The sequence below is a fragment of the Microtus pennsylvanicus genome, chromosome 7, assembly GCF_037038515.1.
Source record: "Microtus pennsylvanicus isolate mMicPen1 chromosome 7, mMicPen1.hap1, whole genome shotgun sequence".
NCBI lineage: Eukaryota > Metazoa > Chordata > Mammalia > Rodentia > Cricetidae > Microtus > Microtus pennsylvanicus.
In genome coordinates this window covers 96080226-96107019 of record NC_134585.1, presented here as the reverse complement: position 1 = coordinate 96107019, position 26794 = coordinate 96080226, and the positions used below count along the sequence as shown (strand labels likewise).

The window sequence follows — 26794 nt, the reverse complement described above, 5'->3', positions numbered from 1 at the left end:
TCTCCACTAGCCTACTCTGTGGACCCCGAACAACTCAGCCTTAGATAGGCATTTTCTTGTCCCAGGGTTAATTCAACTGGATGGAACTTGACCTGGACAGGTTTCAGCCTGGTGGTGACGGTGAATGAGACTATTCAGTGCAGGAGAGATCACACGCGGCTATGAGAGCTAGTGGTACTTCAGGCACAGGGCCGAGCCCCCAGGCTGCTGCAGAAGTCCTATGCGAGGTCGTAGTTGACCTCGGTGACCACTAGATGGGTGCTTGGTTTCCTGGCACATTGTGGAGTCTCGGGAGAGAGCAATAACCCCTTGGACCCAGGTCAGAGAGACCTCTGTCTTCCGCCAGTTTCTTTTTGGGTTTATAAAAGCTGTTTTCCCCAAGGGCTTAAGATACCTACTCAGAGGGGGACAGCAAGGTCTCAGCTGCTCCTTGATTTATGATTATCAATAACTAGTTCACACGTTAAATAAATACATGCATTGTTAAGTATATGTCCTAGTGGCCAATATATTAGTACATATACAGGTCTGTAAAATGCATATTAATAAAATCCATATTCAGATATGTGCAGCATATGTACAAGATACTCAACCTGACCTGAGTATATTTAAAGTAAAAAGTGATTCTGTGCTTCAAGAAACCCTGCACTGGGGTTGGAGTGATGGCTCAGTGGTTAAGAATACTGGCTGCTCTTGCAGGGGACCCATGTTTGATTCCCAGCACCTATAGGGCAGCTCACAACTCTCTGTAACTCCAGTTCCAGAGAATCCGATGCCCTCTTCTGGCCTGTATACTCATGCAGGCTCACACACATAAACAGATTAAATAATAATAATAAATGTTAGAAAGGAAGAAAGGAAAAAGGGAAGAAAGGAACCCTTCTTTAAGTTTCCTAAGACTGTAGTAGCTTAGATTTACCCTGGGCCAGGCAAAGCCACCTCTTTAAGTATTCAAAATTCAGCCAGGCAAGGAACCACAGAAAAGCGTTTTATAATCAACTGCTCCACGTGGCAAGATAAAAAAGCCAGATAATTCCACGTGCAGTTCAACTCCACTGATATGCCAAGCTGAAATCTTGATTGTGGATTTTAAAATAGCAACAATTTAGATTTCTGTTTTTAAGAACAAACACAATTAATCATGAACAACGTGAGCCAGGGCATACATCTTCCCCACTTACTAAGGTCATGCAACCATACCCAAAGGGCTGGAATCAGGTAGGTTTGTGAAACCCAGAGCATGCCCCAAACCCCCACGGTGGAAACCGAGGCGGGGAAGGATTAGCATTTTATGAGAACAGCAGAGCTGGGGAAAGTCCAAGCCTCCCTTGTGTGGCAGCTTAGAGACACCATGAGAACAGCTGTTTTCCTGGTGTTCTGGTTTCCACTGGCTTTCATAACTAAATGCGCATGGAAATAAAACCCGAGGAGGAGAAAACGCTCAGCACAAAAGCCCTACAGTTTTCTGTCCTTTGAGCTGAGATGTAGGTCAGCTTGCCCATTACTCACTCTGAAGTGCGTGTGAGCATGTACACAGCCACGTGCACGCGCGCAAGGGCACACACACACACACACACTGACTCTCTCCTCCTGACCCACACCAATCACTTCCCATGGCACCCACAGCAGGCAGGGAGTACATTGGCATCAAAACAAAACAACTATTATCCTTATTTATAATGTATCGTTCCTTACAAAGAGGCACGATAAAGAGGCACCGACACTAGCTGAAACTGCATTATCAGAACTTAAGCATTTGCTTTGCATTTTAATTAGAAGGATTCCAGTTAACATGGAAACTCCTTTCTCAGCTGGACACAAAGCAGAGCTTGGGGAGCCGGGTCTGAGCCCTGGCATGGGGGCCAGCATGGAACCTTAGGTTTCCGGTCCTTAACCTGTCAGCTTTAGGGTGTTGTCTTACCGGATCTTTCAGAGTACTATAAACGTGCGTGAGAATGACTCTTGGGATCCTCGTCACAGTGATTAAAATCGACCCTTTCGCCGCAGTTCCTTGGTGGTAGCAGAAAAGTATGGAGAGAGACGAAAGGATTGGATGGGCAGGAGGGTCGTTTTGATTCCTGGGAACAGGGGGAAAAGAACATTGAAAACTCACTATTAAGAAAGCAACAAGAAACTTCTCTCTGGTTCAGAGCTCACTGGCATTATGCCGTAAGCCCTTGGCAAGATTTTTATCCTCCTTGGTAGCCAAGGTTACCTTACATCTCTTGGGCTAGTTCACATTTTTTGGTGGCATTCATGTGTAAACAAATGCAAAACAGAAAAAAATATCAACGAGCCAAAATACACACCCTTCTTTCTTACCGTCCTCGGCCCTTCCACCCAGCCTTCCAGTTGCCTGTTGATAGTATTTTCGTTTGCAATAGACTGAGTCCTTCACAGTGTTCACCATTTAACTGGCAGGAAGATGTGTGTAATTTTTTTTTTTTGCCAGTATTAACCTGGTGATTAGAGCTCTCCTCAAGTCACATGATCAGGACTGGGGCCAGCAAAGGTAACCCAGAGCTTAGATTGGAAGGGAAGCTGTAACAGCACCGAGCCTTTTAGATTCTGCACAGTTTTGGGCTCCCTAAACCCGCTGATTTCTTCTGTGTTCCCTAAAGGTCACCTCAGCGTGAATCATTTACTGGACTTGTAATGACGCAGCTCCCAAGAATGTGTGTAAGTCAGCTTCACAGAGAGAAAGAGAGACCAGAACAGGAATGGTCCTCCCTCTCCCTCAGTCCTGAAAGCTGAAAGAAAGGAGAGCTGATGTCACCCTTCTAGTGACCTTCTGATTGACCCTGAGTTCTCAAGGATGCCATTCTAGAAAAGGAGGCCGACTTTCCCAGAAATAACTTCACGGGGCTCCAAGCGAGGCTTGCTTTCTTTAGAAAAGATTCCTCTACAACTGGCTTGGCCTGCTAAGTCACTATGAATTAAAGTTTTGACAATGGCCTGGGATCAGAGGGAGGAGAAGGCCCACGGCCAGCAAAGTCTCAAGAGTTGGCAACCGCCGCGTTTTCTTCTTACTTAAATTATCCGGGAAGAGAAAGGGAACATGGAAGCAAGACTGAGACAAAACTACAACCTGGCTGCCTACCCAAGGGGGCTGTGTGTGTCAGTGTGGCCCACCTGTGCTTGTCTAGCACCCGCAATGCCGCGGGTTCAATCCCCAGCGCTGTGTGAGTCCCGAGGGGTGATGCTGTCTGTAATTCCAGCACTCAAGAGGAGGTAGAGGCAAGAGGACTAAAAGTTCATTGTCATTCTTCCCTAGAAGGCGAATTTGAAGCCAGCCGAGGAGATCCTCCAGCAGATCCAGGGGGTGGAGCGTGGTATTGGAGTATGGACCTGGGCTTTCACAGATGGGAATGCATTTTGTCATGTTGATCGATACTGGAAGAGTAGACCAGGCCAGGAAATTCTGACACGTTTTCCTCACCTCCTCCTTTTTTCCCCCCTAAAAGAAGGATGTTTACTTTTCCATTGAGATTTATAAGCCTTAGAACTTACTCGACAGCTTAAGACAGAGATGCAGAGGGAACACCTGCTTCCCATCTGGTTGGGAAAGAAATGACTCACAGGCCATTGTGAAGGGGCCTCGGGATCTGGTCCTCCAGGTACTGAAGTCTGGTTTAGGCATCAGGTTTCTGAGCAGGTTTCACTACCATTTGGGACAGAGGAGTGCCTGCCCTGCCTCCCTCCCAAGTCACAATGCTTGGCTCTGCAGGGCTTGGCTAGAGGAAGGTGTGGAGGCTCCAGAAGCTAGGTTATCACATGATGGGAGAGGGAACTTAAAAAGGCCCTTTTAACCCAAGCCAAGAGTCACTGAATACCTGCTTTCAAACTAGAGACCATCCTGCAAAAGAAGAACCAAGTAGAGAGTGTCATTGAAGTCACCGTCCTTTCCTACGGTCACCAGGGACATCAATCAGCCTGCTATTCCTCCCACTGAGCAAGTGGCTAGGGCCATCAGCTCTGCTCCCTCACAGCCAGCACAACCTGCCTTTAGGGAGATCTGATTGTTTCTCCAGAAAACTGAAAATAATACTAATAAGCTCTGTACTTAACCATGGTTTGAGAACTGACATGCTGGGTAACCAGTGATAACTTGAATAGGAGTCAGGGGAAATTTTGTTGTTGTCGTTTTTTCCGACACAGGGTTTCTCTGTAGCTTTTGGATCCTGTCCTGGAACTAGCTCTGTAAATCAGACTGGCCTTGAACTCATAGGGGTCCTCCTGCCTTTGCCTCCTGAGTGCCGGGATTAAAGACAGTGACACCACCGCCCGGCGATTGAGAATGCCTTTAAGGTTTTCCAGCCACACCAGCAATGTCAGGGCCATAAGAACAACAGTTCGATTCAGCCTGCCACTCTCTAGAAACTCCTCCAACATTATGCAAAACCAATTTCGTGCTGCAGTGCCTGGATAAAGTCTGGGCTGCATGGGGCGCCTGGCTCCCAACAAATCCCTCAGTGAGTGGAAACCAGTGTGGCCCCTGCAGAGACCTCATCCCTCTTTGTGTTTCTCTAGCAAAGCCTGCAGGGTGGAATGAGAGGCTGTGAGGCAGCGGTAAAGGTCATCTGTTCAATTACACAAGAAATACAAACTGTCTTTATTTCGGGTGTGTGCGCGCGCATGTGTGAGCGTGTGTGAGCGTGTGTGTGCGTGTGTGTGTGTGTATGTGTGTGTGTGCATGTGTGTGTGTGCATGTGTGTGTGTGCATGTGTGTGCGTGTGCATGTGTGTGTATATGTGTGTGTGTATGTGTGTGCATGAGTGTGTGTATGTGTGTGTGTGCGTGCATGTGTGTGTGTATGTGTGTGCGTGTATGTGTGTGCGTGTGTGTATGTGTGTGTGTATGTGTGTGTGCATGAGTGTGTGTGTATGTGTGTGTGTATGTGTGTGTGCATGAGTGTGTGTGTATGTGTGTGTGTGCATGTGTGTGTATGTGTGTGTGTATGTGTGTGTGCATGAGTGTGTGTGTATGTGTGTGTGTATGTGTGTGTGCATGAGTGTGTGTGTATGTGTGTGTGTATGTGTGTGTGCGCGTGCATGTGTGTGTGTGCTTCTCCAGGTGGAATCCAGAGGTCAACCTGAGGAGACGGGGGTGGGACGTTGTTTCTTTGGTGTCTTCCAAACCTTGTTTTCTGACTCAGGACGATCAGAGGCTTGGCTGGTTGGCCATCAAGCCAAGGAAGAATCTGGCTCTCTGTACCTCCCGAGCACTGGGGTTACTAGTCTACACTACAGGACTAGAGAGAAGGTCAGTGGGTAAAGCCAAGCCTGATGACCTGAGTTCCACCCTTGGAACCCACAGTGAAAGAAGAAAACTATAGCAACTTGTCAACTGGCCTTCACACTCACGCATGCACCGCCCCCCCCCAACAAATGTAAACAACATGAAAATTAAGAACAAACGTGGCACACCATGTCTGGCTTTTTTATGTGAGTTCTGGGGCTCCAACTCAGGTCCTGGTGCTGACCTGGCAAGCACTTTATCAGCTGAGCCATCTCCCTCGCTCCCCACCACCCCCACCCACTGCCTTTGCTGAGAAAGGGTCTCCAGCGCTCAGGTTAGCCTCAAACTGAGTAGCCTCAAGCTCATTCTTTTCTAAGGGTGACCTTTAAATTCCTGACCCTCCCCAGCTGAGATTCCAGGCACGCGTTCTTGGCTTCCCAAAGAGAGTTTCTGTAGATGCCCTTTTCAAGTGAATGTTTGTATCTTATCTTATGTATGGGTGTTTGCCTGCCCGTCTGTGTGTGTATCAAATGTATGCTCAGAGGTCAGAAGAGCTCGTTGGATCCTCTGGAGCTGGAGTCACAATTGCGAACTGCTGTGTGGGTGCTGGGAACTGAACCTGGGTCCTCTGCAAGCCTAACAAGAGCTCTTAGCTGCTGACCCATTTCTACAGCTCCACAAAACGGTCTTTAAAGGTGAGCTTTTAGGTTGGTACATAGTGGTCTCTTTATAAACTCTTCAGGGTTCTAGAAGCTTAAAAAATGACAACAGTCAATGCGAGCAATTACGTCAGTCAAGATAAGGCCTGGAAGAACTGTAAACTGTAGATGAGGAAAACCTGGGGATTTCGCGGTGAAGCAGGCAGTCCAAAGCAAAGTCCATTCTTTCTGTTTCAAAACAGGCTTTCTCTGTGTTGTCCATGTTGGCCTAGAACTTGTGTAAACCAGGTTAGCCTCAGATGTGGTAATCCTTCTGCCTCCGCTTTCTGAGTATGCCACCATGTCTGGCTGAGAAGGCTCTCTCTCTCTCTCTCTCTCTCTCTCTCTCTCTCTCTCTCTCTCTCACTTTTGGTTTTTCGAGACAGGGTTTCTCTATAGCTTTGGAGCCTGTCCTGGAACTAGCTCTTGTAGACCAGGCTGGCCTCAAACTCACAGAGATCTGCCTGCCTCTGCCTCCCGAGTACAGGGATTAAAGGCATGCGCCACCACTGCCCAGCCAAGAAGACGCTATAATAATTAAATAACTGTTGTACAAAAAAATAAATCATTATTTTACGTTAGATTTAGATTTTTAATTCATGCACATGTCTACGTATGCCTGCCACACGCATGTAGTTGCCTCCTGGAGAACAAAAGAGGGGCTGGCTCCCTGGAGTTGGGGTAGAGGCTGTTGCGAGCTTCTTGACTTGAGTTTGGGGAACCAAACCTGGGTCCTCTGTAGGAGCAGCAAATGCTTGTAAGCACTGAGCCGTGCCTTTGGTTCCCTCATGTATTAGTGCTGGTAGGCCTAAGGGAAACGGCAGTTTGCTTTGCCTATCCTAAATTCTTCCTCTCTAGAGATGCTAGTTTGGCTGTTTCTTCTGGGACGTTCCTCCAGGCTTTAAAACTGTAGGTTCTTATGACTTGTTTTTGTCCTGTAGCATACTGTCCGTTTTCTTCTCTGGTATTGAGGCAGTGTGTTACCATCAAGCCCCTCTTAATTTCTCCACTTCGGGTGTTGCCTACTGATGGCCCATGCAGAAGATTCAGGTTGTTTGCTCCTGTTCATCTTCACCTCCCCGCACTAGGCCCTCATCTTCCCAATCTTTCTCAATCACACTAACTTTTTAGTTAATGTTTAGTGTCATATCATCAGTACATAAATAAAATAAATGTACTGTGAAGAATATTCTCAACTGATCCAAGTATAATATAGTCCAACTATATTTCTACTCTGTACTCTAGGGTTTCCCAGGCTTTCGTACTTGTACCACAATTTTTTATTTGCTCTGTTTCCCTTGGGCTTCTCTCAACACTGAGCCGAAGCGTAAATCTCCATGTGTTCAAGAACATCCGTTCCTCTCTCCTTTCTGTCTTTGCCTGGAGACAGCCTCTTGTTGGTCACTGTTCTCCCACTTAGCCTTAGGCTCGACATCTTGTTTTAACCCTTGCAACACAGCTTCCTTCCCGGGAGCTGCCCCCTCTTCTTTCCACAGGCTGCTTACGTCCTGAAACTCCTTATCCTCCCTAGCTTACTCATGGCATTCAGTGGAAACATCCCTCCTAACAAGGACGTGCCCCGGAAATCTTGGGGAATTTTCTGACCTTTGATTGATCGATGGTGGGAATGGGTACAGAACTCTCGGCCAGGGACCTGGGAGTCCTCACATTTGGACAGTTCTGCCCTGCTGTTTCCTGGGTTCAGAGTTGCTGCCGAAGGTCAGAATGTCAGATTTGTTCTGATGCTCAAGCCCGGTTGGATCTTTTTTTTTTTTTCATTTGAGAAGCTTCTGGAGACATCTAACTTGTCCTCAGCTCTCATGAAGTGTCTTTGAAAATTTCATTCTTTAATTTTCGTTGTTGTTGTTTTCTCTAGACAGGGTTTCTCTGTGTAACCCTGGCTGTCCTGGAACTTGCTCTGTAGACCAGGCTGGCCTTGAACTCAGAGATTTGCCTGCCTCTGCATCCTGAGTGCTGGGATTAAAGGAGTACACCACCACACCTGGCACACACTACCAGTTAGTGTGGTACCATACGCTACTGAGTGGTAGTGTATGCCTGAAAATCTCAGCCCTTCAGGGGAGGAGGCAAGAGGATCTGGAGATCCTGGCAACCCTCAGCAGCACAGTAAATTGGATGCTTGGGCTACATGAGACCATGCCTCAAAAAAAAAAAATTTTTTTTTTGTTTGCTCTTTCTAAAACGGTATCAGTCAGATGATGGGTTTCCTAAATAGCGCTGACATCTTATCCTCCTCCTGTCTTCCCGTTTGTCTTTTTGTTCAACTTTCTAGAAATGTTCTTCAGTGTCACGGTATAAGCATTCATCAGACAATTCCTACTTTTGAAGCAGCTGATTATTAAAGGGTCTTTCTCATTCTCTCAATACTCATTCTGCTGCATGGAGGCTTAGACAATGAGTTCAGAATTTCTTTGTTCTCTGGGATAGGATTATAGGTGCTCCCCTTCACTGTCACCAGCTTCCTCTGCAGCTGGCTTTGTGCCTGCTGACCCTCAGCTCCTTTTGTTTGGTCTCTAATCTCTCTCACTTTCTTCAGACGCACAGTGACAAACAGTTCAGACACACTTGGATGCTCTGTGCGAGAGAGACTGCTTGTGGCTGTGGCACCTGACCTGGATTAGATAGCTTCTCCAACCCTGCCTCTCTGTAGAGGGCCAGCCTGACTGCCAGCATCCTGGGAACTGAGCTATGGGACGTGGGGTGGGATGGTGATGGGGTCCTCACCAGTCAGTGATGAACCTTCCACTTGTTCTCCCTGCTTCAGCGCATGGCATTGCCTCAGCCTCAGCTGTGCCTGATACCCCACGAACAGACTCTCTCTGGGTTATAGTCATGGGCAGCAAAGGGGTCCATTCTTTATACAGAGGAAAGATCTAGGGGTTGAAGACTTAGTATCGTTGCAAACACATATTATTCTATATTTATTTGTTTTTAAATTTGTATTTATTATTGTGTGTCTATGTAAACGCTGTGTGTGTGTGTGTGTGTGTGTGTGAACAGGAGGGCACGGGAATGCCCTGGTGAAAGGTGGAAGACAGCACCTGGAAGTCAGGCGTCTCTTCTTAGCGTGGGATCTGGGGCCAAACTAAGGTCAGCAGGCTTTCATGGCCAGGACTTTCACCTGCTGAGCCATCTGGCCCGCCTAGAAGCACATTTCATACTTGAATTCCTGCCTCTGGCTTCTGTGTCCAGCCAGCATCTTCTTTGCATGTCTGCACACAGCTAACACTCACAAGCCGACCTTTCTAGCTTTTCCCACTGCGGCAGATCCTGTCTTCAGCTTTCATCATCTGGCTGAATTTTACTTTTTGACATTAGCATCCAAAGGCACTCGTTTCAAGGCTGATAGTTCTCATCTGCTGTCATTGTTTGTCTCTTTCTCACAGTTTGTGTAGTTTTTTAGTAATGAGTGTGGACAGAATGGAGGGCTGAGATGAATGCCATGAGCCACTGACCTGCCACATCCAAGCCTTTGCTGAAAATGCTTGGGTCTGGTTATGCTAAGATAACATGTTACCTCCTGGCCAATTTGGCTGGACAGATATGTGTTCCCTGCTGGAGACCAAGCAACTCCCACCTCCAGCTGCTGGAAAGCTCTCATTGACAACCAAGGCCTCCAGAGTCCCTAATGATGAGGTTCCCAAAGGGTACCACTCTATTAAAAGCCCACAGTGTTCTTTGTTGTCCAGAGGTAACCGTTCAGTGGCATGAATCATGGCTGCTTGGCTTTCTTACCCCAGAAAGGTCATGTTTATCTACTCATTTGGTCCCAGAGACTAGAGGAGGATCAGCTCTGCCAGGAGTAAACTTCCTCTCTCAGTTCCAACCCTGTCATTGTCCTGAGACTGCTCCTCTGGCTCCAATCCCTGGAGAGTCACACACGGAGAGATGCAAAGAGCTCAGGTGTATGGGAGTGGGGGTGGGGTGGGAGTGAGGGGGAACGGAAGCTCTCAGTTATTTTCATAAGGAAATGGGCGATCGATACAGAAGTAAGTAAGTAATTCACTGGTGCCCAACTCTAAGGAAATGGGTTATAGTTTACAGTTCTTGTAGGATGTAAAATTATTTTCCAAGTAAATATTCTTCTGACTTCACAGAGATAAAAATAGTTGATAGAGCTACTGGAGTGTATTTAAAATAGATCCGTGATGTTTAATGTCTGAAGTCAGTTAAGAATGGGCATTCGCAGGAGACTATAACCCTTCCTTTTAGGTAGTGGTTAATTCTAGGCAATAAGATGACCTCGATGTTTCTTTCCTTCTACATTTCTAGTTTAAGCAAAAGAGCCTGGAAATGTGTGAGATTTCAGGCCGACTGCTTCTTCTAGACCATACACGAGTTTTCAGGCCAAATTTTAGCTCTGTCTTCTTGTTGGTTTGCTTTTCTAATTCTTGCTACTCTCTTTTCAAGAGCTGAGTGAAAGCTCCCAAATATCTTCAGAGATGCGTAGACAGCCCAGAGCACACAGACACATCCCAGGAGTCAGGGCTGAACCCACCTGTTGAAGTAGCAAGCAGTCACTGCTCCTGCTACGGTCATCCGCTGGCATGCAAGGATGAACTCGCTAGTCCAGACGAGGCCGATTAAATGGTACCACCACATGAACCGAATGCCCGAAAGAGGCTTGTATTCCACTTGGCCACCTTCCAGCACCTGGGCAGTGCCTATAATTGAAAATACAAACATGCTTCGCACCAATATTTCCCTCACCTTGGAAGATGGTTCAACAGGTCACGTTTCTTCATGCCTGGTCTTTGACACTGTGCAAAACACAGACGTCAACGCAAAATTTAAATCCATACAGCCAACACTAAGATTTGAGAATTTGAAGAATACGAACAGCAATATCGGCAGTGACCATAGGGAAAGGCAGCTGACATAGTAGGTGGTCTGAGCACAGAGTGGTACAATCTGGCTGGCTTCTGAAATAAAGCCTGGGCCACAGAAATATCCCTCCGTGGATGAAAACAATTATCATTATCTTTATCATTACCATAGTATCATTATCTTGCCTTTCAGGAGCACAATACTGCATTAAATTAAGGTCAGTAAGGGTGTATTAATAATGTTCCACTGCTGTGTGCTCCACCGTCCTTTCTCTTCCAACCTAAAGATGGCTCAGAGGTTAAGAGCACTGACTGCTCTTCCAGAGGTCCTGAGTTCAATTCCCAGCAGCCACATGATGGCTTACAGCCATCTATAATGAGACCTGGCGCCCCCTTCTGGCTTGCAGGCACACGTGGAAGGAATGCTATACACATAATATAATAAACAAATAGATATTTAAAAAAAAGCAAAAAGAATCCTTTGGATTAGCTCTGTAGCTACCAGGGAATCAGCTGTGCTTGACTTCCGTATGTTCTCTCACGAGCTCTATAGGAAACTATAGGAAACTACTATATACTAAAGTACTGTAAGGAAGAGCACAGGCACTCTGAGCTCTGGTGACACCTACATCCTGCCTATGATTTAAACATGTGTTATATTTCTTGTCACAGCCACACATGGCCGTTCAGTTCATCCATTCATCTGCCTTTAGACATTCACAGTAGAGTTCATGCACAAAGGGAAAGGATGAAGATAATCACGTGTTAAGCAAAACAGATTCCACCGATGAAGGTTGATCCTCTTTCCTTCCTGTCTAAGTTCTGCCGAACAAGATTCCCATGGTGGGAGGTAGTCGGGTAGCTCGCTTTGCAACCTTGGTCTACTGAACGCTGAACCCGTTTTGGCTTGGAAGGAAATGTATTTCAGGTGAGGCACATATTCAGAAATCTGCCTGTGTTCTTCCTAAGCTGCTGCGCTTCGGAAAAGCATTCCCAAGCGTGAGCAAGTGGCCCCTCATGAGGACAACACCCTTTAGATAAGTCAGGCCAGCAGGCTTTGAGGAGAACACTCGGAACCATGTGAAGTACACAGGGCCTGAGAACAAGCGGGCCGTTCCTTTTGCAAGACCATTGAGTCCCAGCAGCAAATTATGTCTGGTGATATTTTGTTTGTGTTTTTAACAAATAAAGCTTGCCTGAAGATCAGAGTGCAGAACTAAGCCACTAGAGGCCAGGCAGTGGCGGCATACACCTTTAATCTTAGGACTCAGGAGACAGAGGCGGAGGGATCTCTGTTAGTTCAAGACCACCCTGGGCTACACGAAATTGACCCAGTCTAGAAGAAACAGAGCTCACACAAAGGGTGATGCCCCGCCTTTAATCCCAGCACTAGGGAGGTGGAGACAGGAGTGATGGGGCTGGGGGGAGAGAGGAATATAAGGCAGGAAGAGACAGGAGCTCAGAGCAGTCTGAGGATGCAGTCAGTCTGAGGATGTACAGGACACAGTCTGAGGACAGGACCACCCTTTTGGTCTGAGCATTGGTCTAGGTAAGAACTCTAGTGGCTGGCCGCTCTGCTTCTCTGATCTTCAGCATTAACCCCTATATCTGACTCTGGGTTCTTCTTATGAAGTAAACAACTAGAATTCATATTACAATTATGATTCAGAGGTGGAGACTATTTACAAACAGTGTTGGTGGCATCTCTTTTCTCACACAGACAGAGGCCGGTGTGGATGTTGAGAGGTCAATCTGCCCTCTTGGCTGCCCTCCATGGCCATGGCTACACATTTCCTAGCTTGTCACGCTGGTGACAATAGTCACCAAGCGGAGCCTCTCAAGTGATAACTCAAGATCCACTTGGTCCTCAAAGACTCGACATCCTCCAAAGAAGCAAAACCCAGAGACTATTTTTGACAGATTTCTATGGGTTGAAGTGCTGAATCTCCCCTACTCAACCCATGTGCCATGTGTGCAGGTAATTGGATGTGCTTATGTGTGTAGGTGGGGGGCACACATGCCACGCCATGAATGTGGCAGTCAGAGGGCAACCTTCAGGTCTTGGTCCTTGCCTTTCCATCTGGTTTGGTACGGACTCTTTACTGCTGCATAAACCAGGTTAGCTGGCTCACAAACTTCAGGAGCTTCGTCTGTCTCCTCCCTTTTCCTATAGCATGCTGGGATTATAGAGATTTGTACTACCATGTCCAGCTTTTATGTACATTCCGGGGATCCAAATGCAGGCTGTAAGCTCACACAGCAAGTGCTTTGACCCACGGAGCCATCTCTCCATCTCCCGAAACTTCCTTTTATTTGTTCCTCTGTATTGGCTTTTTTGAGCTGTTTACAGATGTTCACTGAGAGAGGATTATCTAGCACCTCAATGCACTTGTTGGCATTTTGGAGCAGATATTGTTGTGTAGAGTATAGTGATTCCTCGATCTGTTTGTGGGCGTTTAGGAGCATGCTTTGCTTCTACTCCACATTTATGATGATTCAAAATACCTCCACATGATGCCAAATGCCACCCGGGAGGAAATCACGGCAAGAGGACCACAGCTTTACGCACTTCTCTTAAAGGATCAGGCATTGTGGCTGGAGGGCAAAAGCCTGGGAGCAGAAGAAGGACCTTCACAGAGTTCCAGAGCCTGAGGGTGGGGCAAGCCCACTTATGCATGCAGGACTGCCCTCTGCTGGATGGGCCTTGTTGGTGCAGGCACGATCCCCTAGAGTAGCTGACCAAGAGTAAGCAAACCATAGAACCTTCTAAAAGGTTCTTATCTGAGGATGGTAATGACTACTTCTCACACTCCTGTGACTCCATCTCATCTCCACTCTAAATGCGACACAAGTAGCCACCACTGGCAAATGTAATCAATGGATACGGAGCTAGGGAAAACGCGTGACACGCGGTAAACTACACAACTTATAGGTTATATGGTTCCAAGGCTGAAACCAAACACTTACGGAACATCTACAGTACACTGGCATTTTGATGGATATTGGCTATTAGGAGCATAAATGGCAGCTGCACAAGACAACCAGAAGATCCCGTCTCTGAGAGTCCGAAGGACTTAAGGGGACCGTGCTGGATTGCGCATCTCGTCTTCTAGACAACTGCTTTATAATCTCTCCGCCAACCACAGAGCCAACAGCTTCACTTCCTGACACTCTAAGAAAAATGAGGCAATCGGAAGACCTCTCTGCGTGCCTGCCCCCACCCGTGCTTCTCGATGTGACCAGAATTTCACCTTGGCCCTTGAGAGGGTAAAGCTGCCCCTCCCTGAGGCTGAGGCCAACCCTGTCATTAGATCCCACACAGTTGAGAATGTGTCCTCGCAAGTCTGTTCTTCTCCATCAAAATACTCCCTTTCCTGAGCCATTCTTAGCTCTTCTCCATTAAAAACGATCTGTTCTGGACCACTTCCTTGGCTCTCTTTCACAGTCAGAGCCCTCCAGATTAGCCATCCACACCAGATCCTTCCAATTCCTTTCCTCTGACTTTTTCACTAAGAGTCTCCAGTCATGGCCCCCTCCCCGCTTATCTACAATCACGATACTCTGACCTCCAAGGTTCTGTAAGACACCCACTCTGAGTTCATAGTCCTTAGCTTAGCCGTGGAACCACTCCCGTGCCCTGAAAACCCTTTCCCAGAATGCCACTCTTGTCACCCACCCCCAGTCTTCACCGTCAGCCCCCTTTGCTCCCCTTCCTTATCTCCAGAGCCCACTTAGTTATTTTCCAGAGCAAATCTAGGCAAGTGTTCTACGACTAAGCTAACCCTTGGCCTTCTAGGGCATCTTCACATTGAAATGTTCCAGAGCACAATCCTTTATCTACTCCCAAATACTGTTTATATGTTCCTTCTGAACTTCAGACTCATTGCTTATTAGAAAGATACACTGAGTTGCTAAAACATAACGCTCCAAATTAATTTCTACTCAGGAAATGCCCCTCTCAACTTTCCGCCTTTTCTTAGTTAATGCCCATCTCTTCTTCCAACTGCTGAAGTTAGAGAAGACACAAAACACCCAAAGCCGTGGCCGACTCTTCTGCCCCCCCACCTTTCGTCTAGTACATCGGCAAATATCGCTCACTCTGGAGGAACTGCGGAACCCAGTGTGTGACTCTGCGCCACAAAGACCTGGTAGCCACGCACCCACTGTCTCTCCCCATCCTGCACTGAGATGAACACAGGGTCAGGTTTCTGTCCTCCAAACTTCCCATCTCACACCCCCAGGACTTGACTCCGTTCCTTCTCTGACTTCAGTCTGCTCTCTTAATGACACTATTCTAGCTGAATGTGCTTCCTTCCTGTGCCCCAGAACCCCCTTCTTTACCGTCCTCTACTTGGGACATTCTTCCTTCCCTAAATTAGCCTTGTGGCCCTGTCTACACCACTGTCGTGTCCTTGTTCAAGAATCTTTCACTCAACCCTAACCCTAACTTTAATCCTAAAGCCAAATTAAAAATTGAGTTCCTGTCTCCTCAGGCATTTGCTGTTCCCATCCTCTGATTTGATTTTCCCCACATCTCTTACCAATTATTATGGTCATTTGCTTACTTTACTTAATGCATGTTTTCCTCTATCTTCTGAAAACTTCATTGTCCACGTGTTATAAGAGGATTTTTTTTTTCATTTTTCAAGACAAGTTTTCTCTCTCTATAGTCCTGGATGTCCTGGAACCTACCATGTAGACTCAAAAATTTACATGTTGTGCCTCCCAAGCGCTGGGATTAAAGGAGTGTGCCACCACTGCTTGGCTCAGGATTTGTAGCTCATAGTAAATGTTGACTAAGTGGGTGGAGATAGAGATCAATGGATATTCTGCAAAGGACATATTCTAATTTTCAGTTTTAATTTTACAGGTATGGGTTCTTGTCTGCATTTATGTCTGAGCACTGGTGCCTACAGAGGCCCGAAGAAGGTGCCATATCCCCTGGAACTGGAATTATACATGGTTGTAAGTTGACCCCTGGGTGCTAGGAATTGAACCTGGGTCCTCTGGAAGAGCAGTGATATGGTTCCAGTCTCCAACATATTCTATTAAAGATGTTTGAGGCAACTTTCTAGATCCCTCTGGAATGCACTAGAATAACCTGGGTAGAATTCATTATACACCTAGCTGTAACCTTGATGTTACTGGCAACTTTTAAAGCATTTTGAGAGGCTATATTGGTACACTGATATTGTAAATGACAGATTTGTAAGGAAGACAGACCAGCCAGCTAGGACAATTCCTCAAAGGGAGCAGACACAACTGGAAAAAAAACTCGGTTTCCTAGAACGTTCTGTGTATTTTCTTGGAGCTTTTCTTTCTTTTTTTATTAAATATTTATTTATTTATTATGTATACAATGTTCTGTATATATTCTGTCTACATGTATGCCTGCAGGCCAGAAGAGGGCACCAGACCTCGTTACAGATGGTTGTAAGCCACTATGTGGTTGCTGGGAATTGAACTCAGGACCTTTGGAAGAGCAGGCAATGCTCTTAATTGCTGAGCTATCTCTCCAGCCCCCTTCTTGGAGCTTTTCTAGAAAAATGGCTCATCGGTCCTACTGAGTCTGTGGCCTTCTGACCCCCAACCTGGTTTCTGCCTCTGCTCTGGTTACAGGACAATTAGTGAAAACAAGAGGAAAATGTCATTGTCTTTAATGTTCAGCAGACAGCTACCCATTCAGCTGGAGCACCCTGAGCCAAGAGACAGAGAAAGAGCAAACACGTCCCTCTCCTCGGTGGGTAATAGCTGTGCTGGCTAGTTTAACAACAGTGTGGCACAAGCTAGACTCATCTTAATGGGGGAATCTTGCCATGGGCGGTCCAGAGGAGCAGCAGGTTGCTGTTGAAGTTCAGGTGTGAGCCCAGCAGTAGGGAATCTTCTGATGGACCAGTCTCATTTAGGCAAAGACCTCGGAACTACAGACCCTGGAATGTCTTTTGATTCTGCTGTGCCCTTACATGTTTGCTGCAGCTCTCTTTCTCTGGACTCTAGCATGGTGTGAGTGGACGTGGGGAGATCTCCACTGCCTTTAATATAGTGCATTTATCTCTTGGAAACAGCCCATTCTACTGGGCATTTTTACCTGTGGATTGTCAAGAAGATGACCCCTCCCTAAGCTTTACTGTCTAGTCTGATAATAATAATGAAAACTTATACAGAGTTTTGATGAATAAAAATAAATACGAGGATATTATTCACATCCAAGGTCTGTGAGTCTCATCTAAGGAGCCGCATAGATTGTAGCTCAAGTTAATGACTGACAGTTGAATCCCAATAGCTCAACTGGGTGCGATGGTGGTGCACGCCTTTAATCCCAACACTCGGGAGGCAGAGGCAGGCAGATCTCTGTGAGTTCGAGACCAGGCTGGTCTACAGAGCTAGTTCCAGGACAGGCTCCAAAGCCACAGAGAAACCCAGTCTCGAAAAACCAAAAAAAAAAAATCTTTTAACCTTAATGTCGGGAGATGTGTTCATAGGTCTCAGAGTGCATCAGAGCTGAAACAAAGCTCTGAAAACAAAGTTAGTCTAAGATGCTTTTGTCAAATAGCTTTGAGGTGAAAAACCCAAGAAGACAATCTAAAGGTTTAGAAAGGCACGTGGTGGAAAGTGGAACTCTTCAAGGTCAGGGAACAAGAACAAAGCAGCCAGGTTATTACTGGCTGATGCTCTCGCCCTGGTAGGTTTGGTTGGTGACCAAAGGTGACAATTAATTCCTTATACCCATTTATGTCCTCAATCTCCTGATGTAAAAAACTATTAACGAACAGGTATATACCCTAAAGTTTTAAAGTAGAGCTGACTGATTCTTTTTTTTACGAAAAAGTTTAGGTTTGTGATTTCTTTAAGATTTCTTACAAGAGTACCTTTCAAGATAAGTAATAAAGCAATTGACCCTTTCGCTGTAACTACAAAATGCAGCCTGCCCGTAAAAGATCTGACAAAAATACCTTGATTGCCACACGGTTAATCTATAACAAGTTGCTTGGGTATGAATGCATGTGGGTTCTTGGGATAATTGTTTTTCACCTGTAATCCATAAAATGTTTGATCACGTGAGGGAGATGAAAAACATGTTTTCACCTATAATCATTTGCTTGAGAAATGGAATGCAGCTGTTTTGACTCCTGGTCTGCCTGGGAGATTCTGTCGGGGTGGAAAAACTGTAAAACAACATGAGATAGAGATAGAGAATAAAGAAGGAAACCATCGAGAGAATTTGTGAGTGCCTTTTTCCCTAACCTCCCTCAGATAGAAAAGTTTAGCCTCCCCAACTCCATGGATTTCTGCCAAAGCCCTGTGCTGCTGGAGGCTGGTCCCCCAAGCAGCGGTAGAATCTCAACTGAGAAAAAATGCTCCCACCAAATTTGCCTGTGGGTGCATTTTCTTGATTGATGAATGATGTGTGAGATTCCACCTTACCATGGGAGGTACCACTCCTGGCCTGGTGCTCTAGGAAAGCAGGCCGAGCAAGCCAGTAAGCAACACTCCTCCATGGCTCCTGCATCAACTTCTGCCTCCAGGTTCCTGCCCTGTTTGAGTTCCTGCCCTGACTTCCTTCAACATTGGACTGTGGTGTGGAAGCATACACTAAATAAGCCCTTTCCCCCTTAAGTTGCTTTTGGTCATGGTGTTTTATCACAGCATGTAAAAATTCCTTAACTAAAATGGCAACACATTGTTTTTTCCTGCTGTACTGAGAACCTTGAGACATATGACATATTTATCCCTCTTGCTGGAGAACGGGAGGGACTACTGACTTGCTTCCTGCTATATTTCAAGTACCTGCTGAGGATACCCCCTCACAACACTCACACAACTTCACTCTAGGTCATAGAGATCCTATTCTCTTATATCACGGCCCCATAGGACATTAAATGACACCAAGAGTCACTGTGCACTGTCTATCTGCATCCTCTGGCAAACATCCGTTCCCAAGATGAGGAAGCTGCTCCCCCTTCTCACAGGCACAGCTGGGGCATCTTCCTAGAGTCAAGAATTGATGCAGTTGCTGGCCTGCTTGGCCCAGAGCCAAGCCACTGACACTGGATGAAGAGGTCTTGGGGAACAAAGGGGACTCTGTGCTCTTGGGCAGCCTGTGAGTGTGTGGAAAGGAGGCTCAGGCGGCCCGAGGGAGTCCATGACTCTGGAGGACAGCTGGGCGGGATGGGGCAGCTCTTTGTGGTACCTGCTCTGCTGTGAAGGCAAAGATCAGCTTACCTGGAGAGCTACATTCAGTTCTAGACACCCAGCTTTTTTTTCCTTCCCTGAGGTTCCTCTCATCCGTGCCCACTGGGCTCTTACACTAACAGAGAACGATCATACCCTGACACACGGTCCTACAAGGTGGCTGTGGAAAAACAGGCTACCTTCAACCTGCCTCCCTGTCTTAACCCTGGGTCCTTGTGGCTGAGGCCGTCAACATTCTGTTGCTGGGCCTATGGAGGAGAATGTCATGGGGTACCAAATTAGCAGTTTGATCCCAAGTTAGCTTTGGACCGTAACTCCATGATGTCACCTTCATTTTCTTCTTGCCCAAGACCAGGCCCTCTCCTGGTATTCTCTCAACCCGCACTGGTCTGTTTCTGATATTCTGGCAATTTCCAGCCTTTCTGCTCGCACAAGTGTGTACGTACCATTCGAGAGCGTGCCATTCGAGAGCGTGCCATTCGAGAGAGCTCCGCAGTCAGCAAGCCGTGGTTCATCGTTGCTGCATGATTATCAGCCGATGACTTACTGCATCTTTCATTTTCTGGCTTAACTCTTGAGAATGGTAGCCAAGGATGACCTTGAACTTCTGATTTTCCTGCCTCTACTTCTGGAATGCTTATTTTTACAAGCAAGTGCCACTTCGCTCAATTTGTGAGGTGCTGAGGGGTTGAAACCCAGGGTTTTGTGCCTGCTAGGGAAGCGCTCTACTCACTGAGCTATAGTCTCCAGCAGTAAACCTGAAGGCATCTAACAGTAGCCTTCCTATGGGCTTTGGTTCATATTAGTTTCACCTAGGTTTCCAACCCTGACTGACATTACTAACCCATGACACCCAGCTTCCCCAAAGCCAACATAAAAGAGACATGGCAGAGCCACTGGCTGCACCACTGTCATCCCCAGACACCCCTGGTCGCACAAGAGATTTGGCGCTCACAGGGACGGGCTGACAGTTCTAAAATGGTGACACCTACCAGCAGTCCCCAGGCTCAGCAGCACAGCCACCCAGAGGACCCAGAAGAAGACAAGGGCAGCAAACGTCCACAGTGGCTGGAACAGCAGGGACGGACAGCTGCTGATGGCTTGATTTGCGACGTGGAGAAGCTCGACTGTCAATTTCATTCTCTTTCTGAGGGTGAAAATCAAGACGAGGAGAACCGCCTGTGGAGGAAGAGGTCAGAGTGAACCACTGCAGGGCAGAGAGGCACTGGGTGGGGCTGGGAGCAAACTGTTGAGCTGGCGCCGAGCAGCTCTCTTTGAAGATATCCATTACTTCTCTTATAACTGAATAGATAAAGTCCCAATCACTAACTGAGCCCCTGCTCTGTACTGGCCCTTGTGTGAGATCCTGCTGTCACAATAGCGAACAAGGCCTAAACCCTTCCTAAAGGAGCCAGTCTGAGTTTGAACGTGAGAATAGGCTCTTCAAAGGTCAGGGGGAAAATCTTCTATTTTTCCCTCCTCCATGCCACGCACCCAGAGATGGGGTGCAAATAAGCAAGAGCATATGAATGTAACATAAAAGGAGTGTTACTTGATATGCCATCTTGACCGGGTTTCCCCTCTCTAGACAGAAATAGTTGTAAGTCTCCCAGATTAAGGAAACCTCCGCCCTTCACTCCTGCCTCATCCCGCCTTCTGTTCTATTCTCTTCCTGGTCAAGCTTCTTGGTTTTCTTCGTCATTGCCTGTCTCCCACCTCTAACCCCTATCTCTTTATCTACCACAAATTCCTTGACCTCAACACTCTCCTTAAACTGTTTTCCCTTAGGTCACAGGATGTGACCTCTGGAGTAGTAAGTCTTCTGGAATATCCAAGTTGTCATGGGCTGGAGTTCAGTAACCTGGATTCAGAGCTGATGGCGGTTACTCAATTAGCTTTTGGAAGGGCTTGTCTTACCGTCACGACTGTCGTAATGATGGCAAAGGCCAGCATGCACTTCATATTCTCCCTTTCTGTGTCCAATTCTGTGCTGAGGTCGTTGGTGTAGTCATAATACAACCACCACAAGACGCCGCAGACAACTGGAAAACAAAGTGAGCGCAGGCTTGGCATGTGTACTGAGATTACCCACTCTTCTACACACACACACACACACACACACACACACACAGTGATACCCACACCAAGTCCAGCCATTTCTGACCCAATGATCTTGTTCACACAGTAGGTCCTAATTCCCCAAATACTTTGGAACCCATCACTTCTCTCTGGATGATCCGGGGAAAGCCAGGTTAGCCTGCAGAGAACCTGTTAATTCCAGGTAGCTACTGGTCTTTAGCAGACACAGAGACCTAGTCCCAGGATGAGTCTGAGTATAATCAGGAAGGCGTGGTACCAAACAGAACGGTGAGAGGAAGAACATTAGAGTCTAAAGTCTATAGTATTCACGTAGGGTCTTCTGGTGAAAGCTCCTGGATGTGGGGGACTGGATGTTGGCTCCTTTCCCACAAAGGTGTGCCATTACACAGCCCATGGAAATCATGTTATCAGAGTTCCACTATGAAGATACACTCACACTATAAACACTCTGCCTCTAGATAAAAGCCTGACCTTAAATCATCACGATTGTAACTCTAGGGAGGTCAGAGTTGTCTACTGATCATAAGCGGGGAGATGGATGATATAGCCTTCTCTAGTCACAGTGGCCAGAACTTGCTGTGATTTAGAACTGAAATGTCCCCCAGAAGCTCATGTGTTGAAGTTTAGACCCCTGGCTGGATCTAGCCTTGGCGTTATCAGGAGGCAGAAGAAACGTTAGGTAGGATCTACTTGAAGGAAGTGGGTTATGTGAGTCGTGTTCTCCGAAGACATAGGGGACCCTAACTCTATGACTTAGTGACCATGAGGTAATAATCAGCTTTAGGCTGTCACACACCTCCATCAGGAGAATATTGCTATAGGCTTGGAACAAGGGAACCTAGTGACTGTGGATTGAAAGCTCCAAAACTGTGAGCCCAAGCCAATCTCTCTAAGTGATTTGCTCAGGTGTCTTGTCACAGAGTTGGAAAGGCTAACACAGGAATCCAGGGCCCTGTGTGGCTGCCTGAGAGCAGAATGAAATATTCAAAGGGATAAAACACCGTCGTCATATTGGTCATTCAAAATGAAAATGCCCTGTATCAGTTGGAATATAGGGCCTCTATGTTCTCCCTCAAAACTCCTGGAGACAGTTATAACCGCTTATAAGGAAAAGAGGGGTCAACATAGGGTCCCCTGGTCTCTGCTCCTTCTCAGCCTTGGTCTTCAGAAGGACCAGAGCCTTTGTGTGACAACCATGGGTTCTCATGGGCACACAGGGTAAGTGTAGCACAGAATAAATCCTTCAAAATGAGAGAAAAGAAAGATTGAGACAGCGTCTCTTTATGTAGCCCTAAACGCCATGGAACTTCCTCTGTGGACCAGGCTGGCCTCAAACTTGCAGATATTCATTCACCTGCCTCTGCCCCCCCAGTGGTAGGACTAACGGTGTGCACCAACATGCCAGCTGGAATTCTTCCTTACAATGTATATAAGTACTAATAAAATATTTTTTGTTTTGTTGTTTGTATATCTGCAGTGCAGGGGATTGAATATAGGCCCGTGAGCAAGACTCAAGCACTGAGCTCTGACCTCATCCCAGTATTATGGGCTCCAGGGTCACTCAGCTGGTAGGCTTGTCTCAGAACTACACAATAAGTAGAATCAAGAATAGATTGGGTATTAACACTCCTTGGGAGGCAGAAGCAACTTTGATTGTTCTCCCTGGGCCTGTTTTTTCTCATATTAAAATGATGGGACTAGACTGTATCCCCATCTAAGACTCTTGTTAGTTAAAAATCATAACAAAACAAACAAAACCCCCAAACTTTAAATTCTATACTTACTGGAAAGATGTTTTGTTTACTCAAAAAGAGTCGAAATACTTACACAGCAATCCCAAAATAACCAACGAAATGATAATATGGACCAGAAGCGTGGAGATGAATCGGAAAGTGAGCATCATGGCCAGAGACAAGGCTGGAAAGGGAAGCATAGCACATGAGTCTGGGGGCGGCAAGGCGACAGGGAAGAGAGGGGGGTAGGAAGGGCGTTAAATATAAAATTGTGATGGCCGAGCCCAGAAAAGTGAGAACTCACAGGCTCACCCAATAACCAAGTAGCTTGGGAAACCTACCAAATACAAACATGGCAAGCTAAAGCCAGGGTCCCCCCCCAGGCCTGTGACACAAGTCAGCTATGGTAAGTAGGGTCTGAAAACGCTTTCTTCTCAAGTTTAAATAAAGATAAGTAATGAATAAATAAATAAATGTGTTGTTCCACAATACCTGAAACATAGTTTTTTTCTTATAAGTCAAATTAACTATTTAAAATTTTACCATACGTCAGTCTTTTGTCCTTTATGCTGGGCTATGTAAAGTTCTAACTTTGTTTTTCCTTTTATTTGGGTTTTTTGAGATAGAGTTCCTTTGTGTAGCCCTGACTATCCCGGAAGCCACTCTATAGACCAGGCTGGCCTTGAACTCACAGAGATCCACCTGTCTCTGCCTCCTAAGAGCTGGGGTTAAAGGCTTGCACCACCCTTACCCAGCTACTAAGCAACTTTTTTAAACAGGCAGGAATACATTGATGACTGACCAAGAAGTCTCTTCAGCTTGGAAGGCCTGCTCCCGGAAAGGGTGGAGGTAGCGACCTACAACATTTGTCCCAGACTGCGTGACTTTAACCTCTTCAGACAGGAAATTGGCTCTTAGCCTCAGCAAGGTGAAACACAGCATGGAAGCCACAGGGTCAAGTGTGGGCAGCTGCTTCCCCAAACAAACAAGGGAGCAGGCCTTTGCTCAAAGCAGGTGGGGCTCCTGCTAGGCATCCCGGACATCGCATCTGACGCTATCATGGACACACACTCCTTCCTTTCCCCAGCCAGAGGACTTTGATCTCCTAGACTGACAAGTGGAAGGCACACTGGGCAGCAGAACTGGTGTCTGGCACCCCTGATGCTTGTACTTTACATGGCCAACGCAGAAAGTGGCCATGTTGTATTTGCTTATGTCTCATGCAGCTAACAAAAGGCAGGAGCCAGGCCAATATATTAACTACACAGGGCAGCTTCTTGGCTGACAGCCAACTAACTACTCTTCCTTCCTACTGCCCCCATCCACACTTGAATCTTCGAACAATTCTGTAAAAAAAACAAAAAACAAAAAACGAACAAGCTCTATATTTAAGTCAAAGACGCTGGTTCTCATTGCACACTGTACAGGAGTGCTAGAAAATTTGGTATTCCATATACAGTTAGTAAATAAGATGAACGGAGAGTTACCTAACGTGAAGACACACAGGCCGAGGATGGTGTCTCTTCCCGCCATTATTCCACTTAGAATTCGATGGAGAGCGTCAGCATCGTTTATCAAGACTGATGCAAATAAGGAATAGCACTCGGGGGTCTGAGGGATGCACCGGTTAAACAGGGGGAAGGGCTTGCTGGAAACAAAAGGTAGAACCAATGGAAAAGAGATCCATCATTTATCTTTAAAAATATTTCTATTCAAAATTTCCACGTCCCCAAACCAGAAGCTCAGCATTTATAAAAACGATTTTACGACTAATGAGATGGACCAGCAGGTCAAAGCACCTGCTCCTGAAGCCTGATGACCCGAGTTCAATCAGGATGCTCTCCCCTGACCTCCACATACGTGTGATAACATCTGCCCCTGACCCAGTGATGCACGCTTACATACAGACACACACACACACACACACACACACACACACATACACACACACACACACACACACACACACACACACTCGTGATATAAATAATAAAGTTTTGCATCCTGCTTGTAAAGCAGACCTAAGAAAGACAGGCAACCCTGCTCGCCATGGTGATTAGCTGGTACTCACATTAGGAAAATGACTAAGGGAAACACTAGACTCCTGAAACTGCTCTTTATTTTGGTTTTTTGGAGGCTGAATGACAGCCCATAGGATATTTACATATCACCTTTTCAAAAAAAAAATAAATGGAAACATTTGTCTTCTCATGTTTTGGTCCTTAAACTATCAACTCCAGCTCAAGAATAAAATCAATCCCCCCTCCCCCTCTCTGTGCTGTATGTAGATGGTTGTGTGTGTGTTTTTATAGCTGCAGCTGCAGTGAGTCCCCTTATTCTCCTGCAGATCTGACTGGTCATTTTCATTTGTTTGTTTATCTTGAGAGGCTGTTGTCAAACTCATTATGCAGCCCAGGTGATTTTGAGCTCTTGATTCTTCTGCTGCGTTAGTCATGCACCACCATGCTGCGTTCACACGGTGCTGGGGATTTGAACCCAGGGCTTTATGCAGGCTAAAGCAAGTACTCTACTAACTAAACTGCATTCTTAGCTGAAAAGATCTGATTTTTACAACTATTACAAGAGTTTGATCCTGGTATTATGGGACATGCACCTTTGTGTTCTACTCCTTCCATTTGGGTGTTGCACAGGTCAACATATTAACCCTTTGTGCCTAGCACTACACACTCATTGGACACAAAACTTGCCCTTCTGTCTTCCTGGTGATTGAGTTGTTTCCAAATACCAAACATAAGGATGCTATCAACATTCACATACGTATCTTATACTTTTGGTATGTATAATTTTCATTCTCTTGGGTAATGACTTAAAGGTGGAATTTAAGTTATGGGTTATGTAGTATCTATATGCTTATATATATAAGAAGCTATCTCATTTTCCCTGGAGACTGGCCTCACCATTCACACTCTTCCTGAACGCACACATATGTGTATATATGTTTATGTGTGTATGTGTGAGTAGATATATATTATGAATGTTCTGATTCCATGTCCTCAGCAGTTCTTAATTTTGCTTTCCGAATGACTAACTCTTCTAGTAAGGGTGCTGTCCCATTAGAGAGCATGTCTGCCTGCGTCTTTTTCGTGATTCCACTGAGCTGTTTGTCCTTTTGTTACTACTCGAAAGTGGGGTTCAGTTAGATGTGGCTCACTGCCATTTTTTTAATCCCTAAAGTTGAAACACATCTCAGTCCATTTGTTCATGTATTTAAAAATGTTTATTCTCTAGAAACTTTAGTGTGTGTGTGTGTGTGCACATGCATGTGATGTGTAGGGGCTAGGGGACAGTCTCAGGCTTTGATCCCTGCCTTCCCCCTTGTCTTAAACATGGTTTTTTAGTTTTATTCACCAAGTTATCTGGCCAAAAGCTCCTGGGGATTCTCCTCAGAGAAGCACTAGAATCACAGACGGATGCTCTGCTGCATCCAGATGTACTTAGATTCTTAAGATTCAAACTCAACTTCATGCTTGCGCAGCAAGCACTTTAACCACTGAGTCCTCCCCTCAGCCCTGGCATTTCCTATGACTGCATCTGCACTGATCCACAACACTAAACACATACACACCGCTCGAGGGAAGAATGTTTTATTCTGACGCATGATCTCGGGGGGTTCAGTCCATGTTTGCTTGGCCCCATGTACTTGAGATTATCATAGTGTTTGTGGTGGAGGACATTCTTCACCTTGTGATGGACAGGAAGCAGCGAGGGGAGAAGAGGATGCAGTGAGCAGGAGGCAGGAGGGGAGCAGAGGTAAGAGACCCTGTAAGATGCCACGTCTGGTGACCCACTTCCTCTGGCTAGGTCTTACCTGCTGAAGTTCCCATAACCTCCCAAAACATCCCTGTCACCTGAGAGCAAGTGCATCACACACGAGCCCATGGAAGACATTTCACAGTATGACTCCATAAACCATAGCACCGCTAACTTTATCTTCTCTATGTTTGTAGAATAATCTTATCAGTTT

General features: G+C 46.2%; 1 protein-coding gene and 1 long non-coding RNA gene across 4 annotated transcripts in view; one reads left to right on the top strand and one right to left on the bottom strand.

Annotated features, from left to right (window-relative positions):
- Slc44a3 (solute carrier family 44 member 3) overlaps positions 1-26794 on the bottom strand; it is a 69783-nt gene that overhangs the window by 30827 nt on the left and 12162 nt on the right. For all 3 annotated transcript variants that reach the window (XM_075981494.1, XM_075981493.1, XM_075981495.1), the window contains 6 exons: positions 24297-24457; positions 22904-22993; positions 20894-21018; positions 19969-20155; positions 10456-10621; positions 1922-2078 (listed from right to left, as the gene is read on the bottom strand). In XM_075981494.1, coding sequence (XP_075837609.1) covers positions 1922-2078; positions 10456-10621; positions 19969-20155; positions 20894-21018; positions 22904-22993; positions 24297-24457 — 886 coding nt within the window. The remainder of the gene's footprint in view (positions 1-1921; positions 2079-10455; positions 10622-19968; positions 20156-20893; positions 21019-22903; positions 22994-24296; positions 24458-26794) is intronic.
- On the top strand, positions 9574-17986 carry LOC142854971 (uncharacterized). Its single transcript, XR_012911391.1, has 3 exons — positions 9574-9860; positions 15654-15748; positions 16403-17986. It is a non-coding gene; the product is annotated as an uncharacterized LOC142854971 (long non-coding RNA).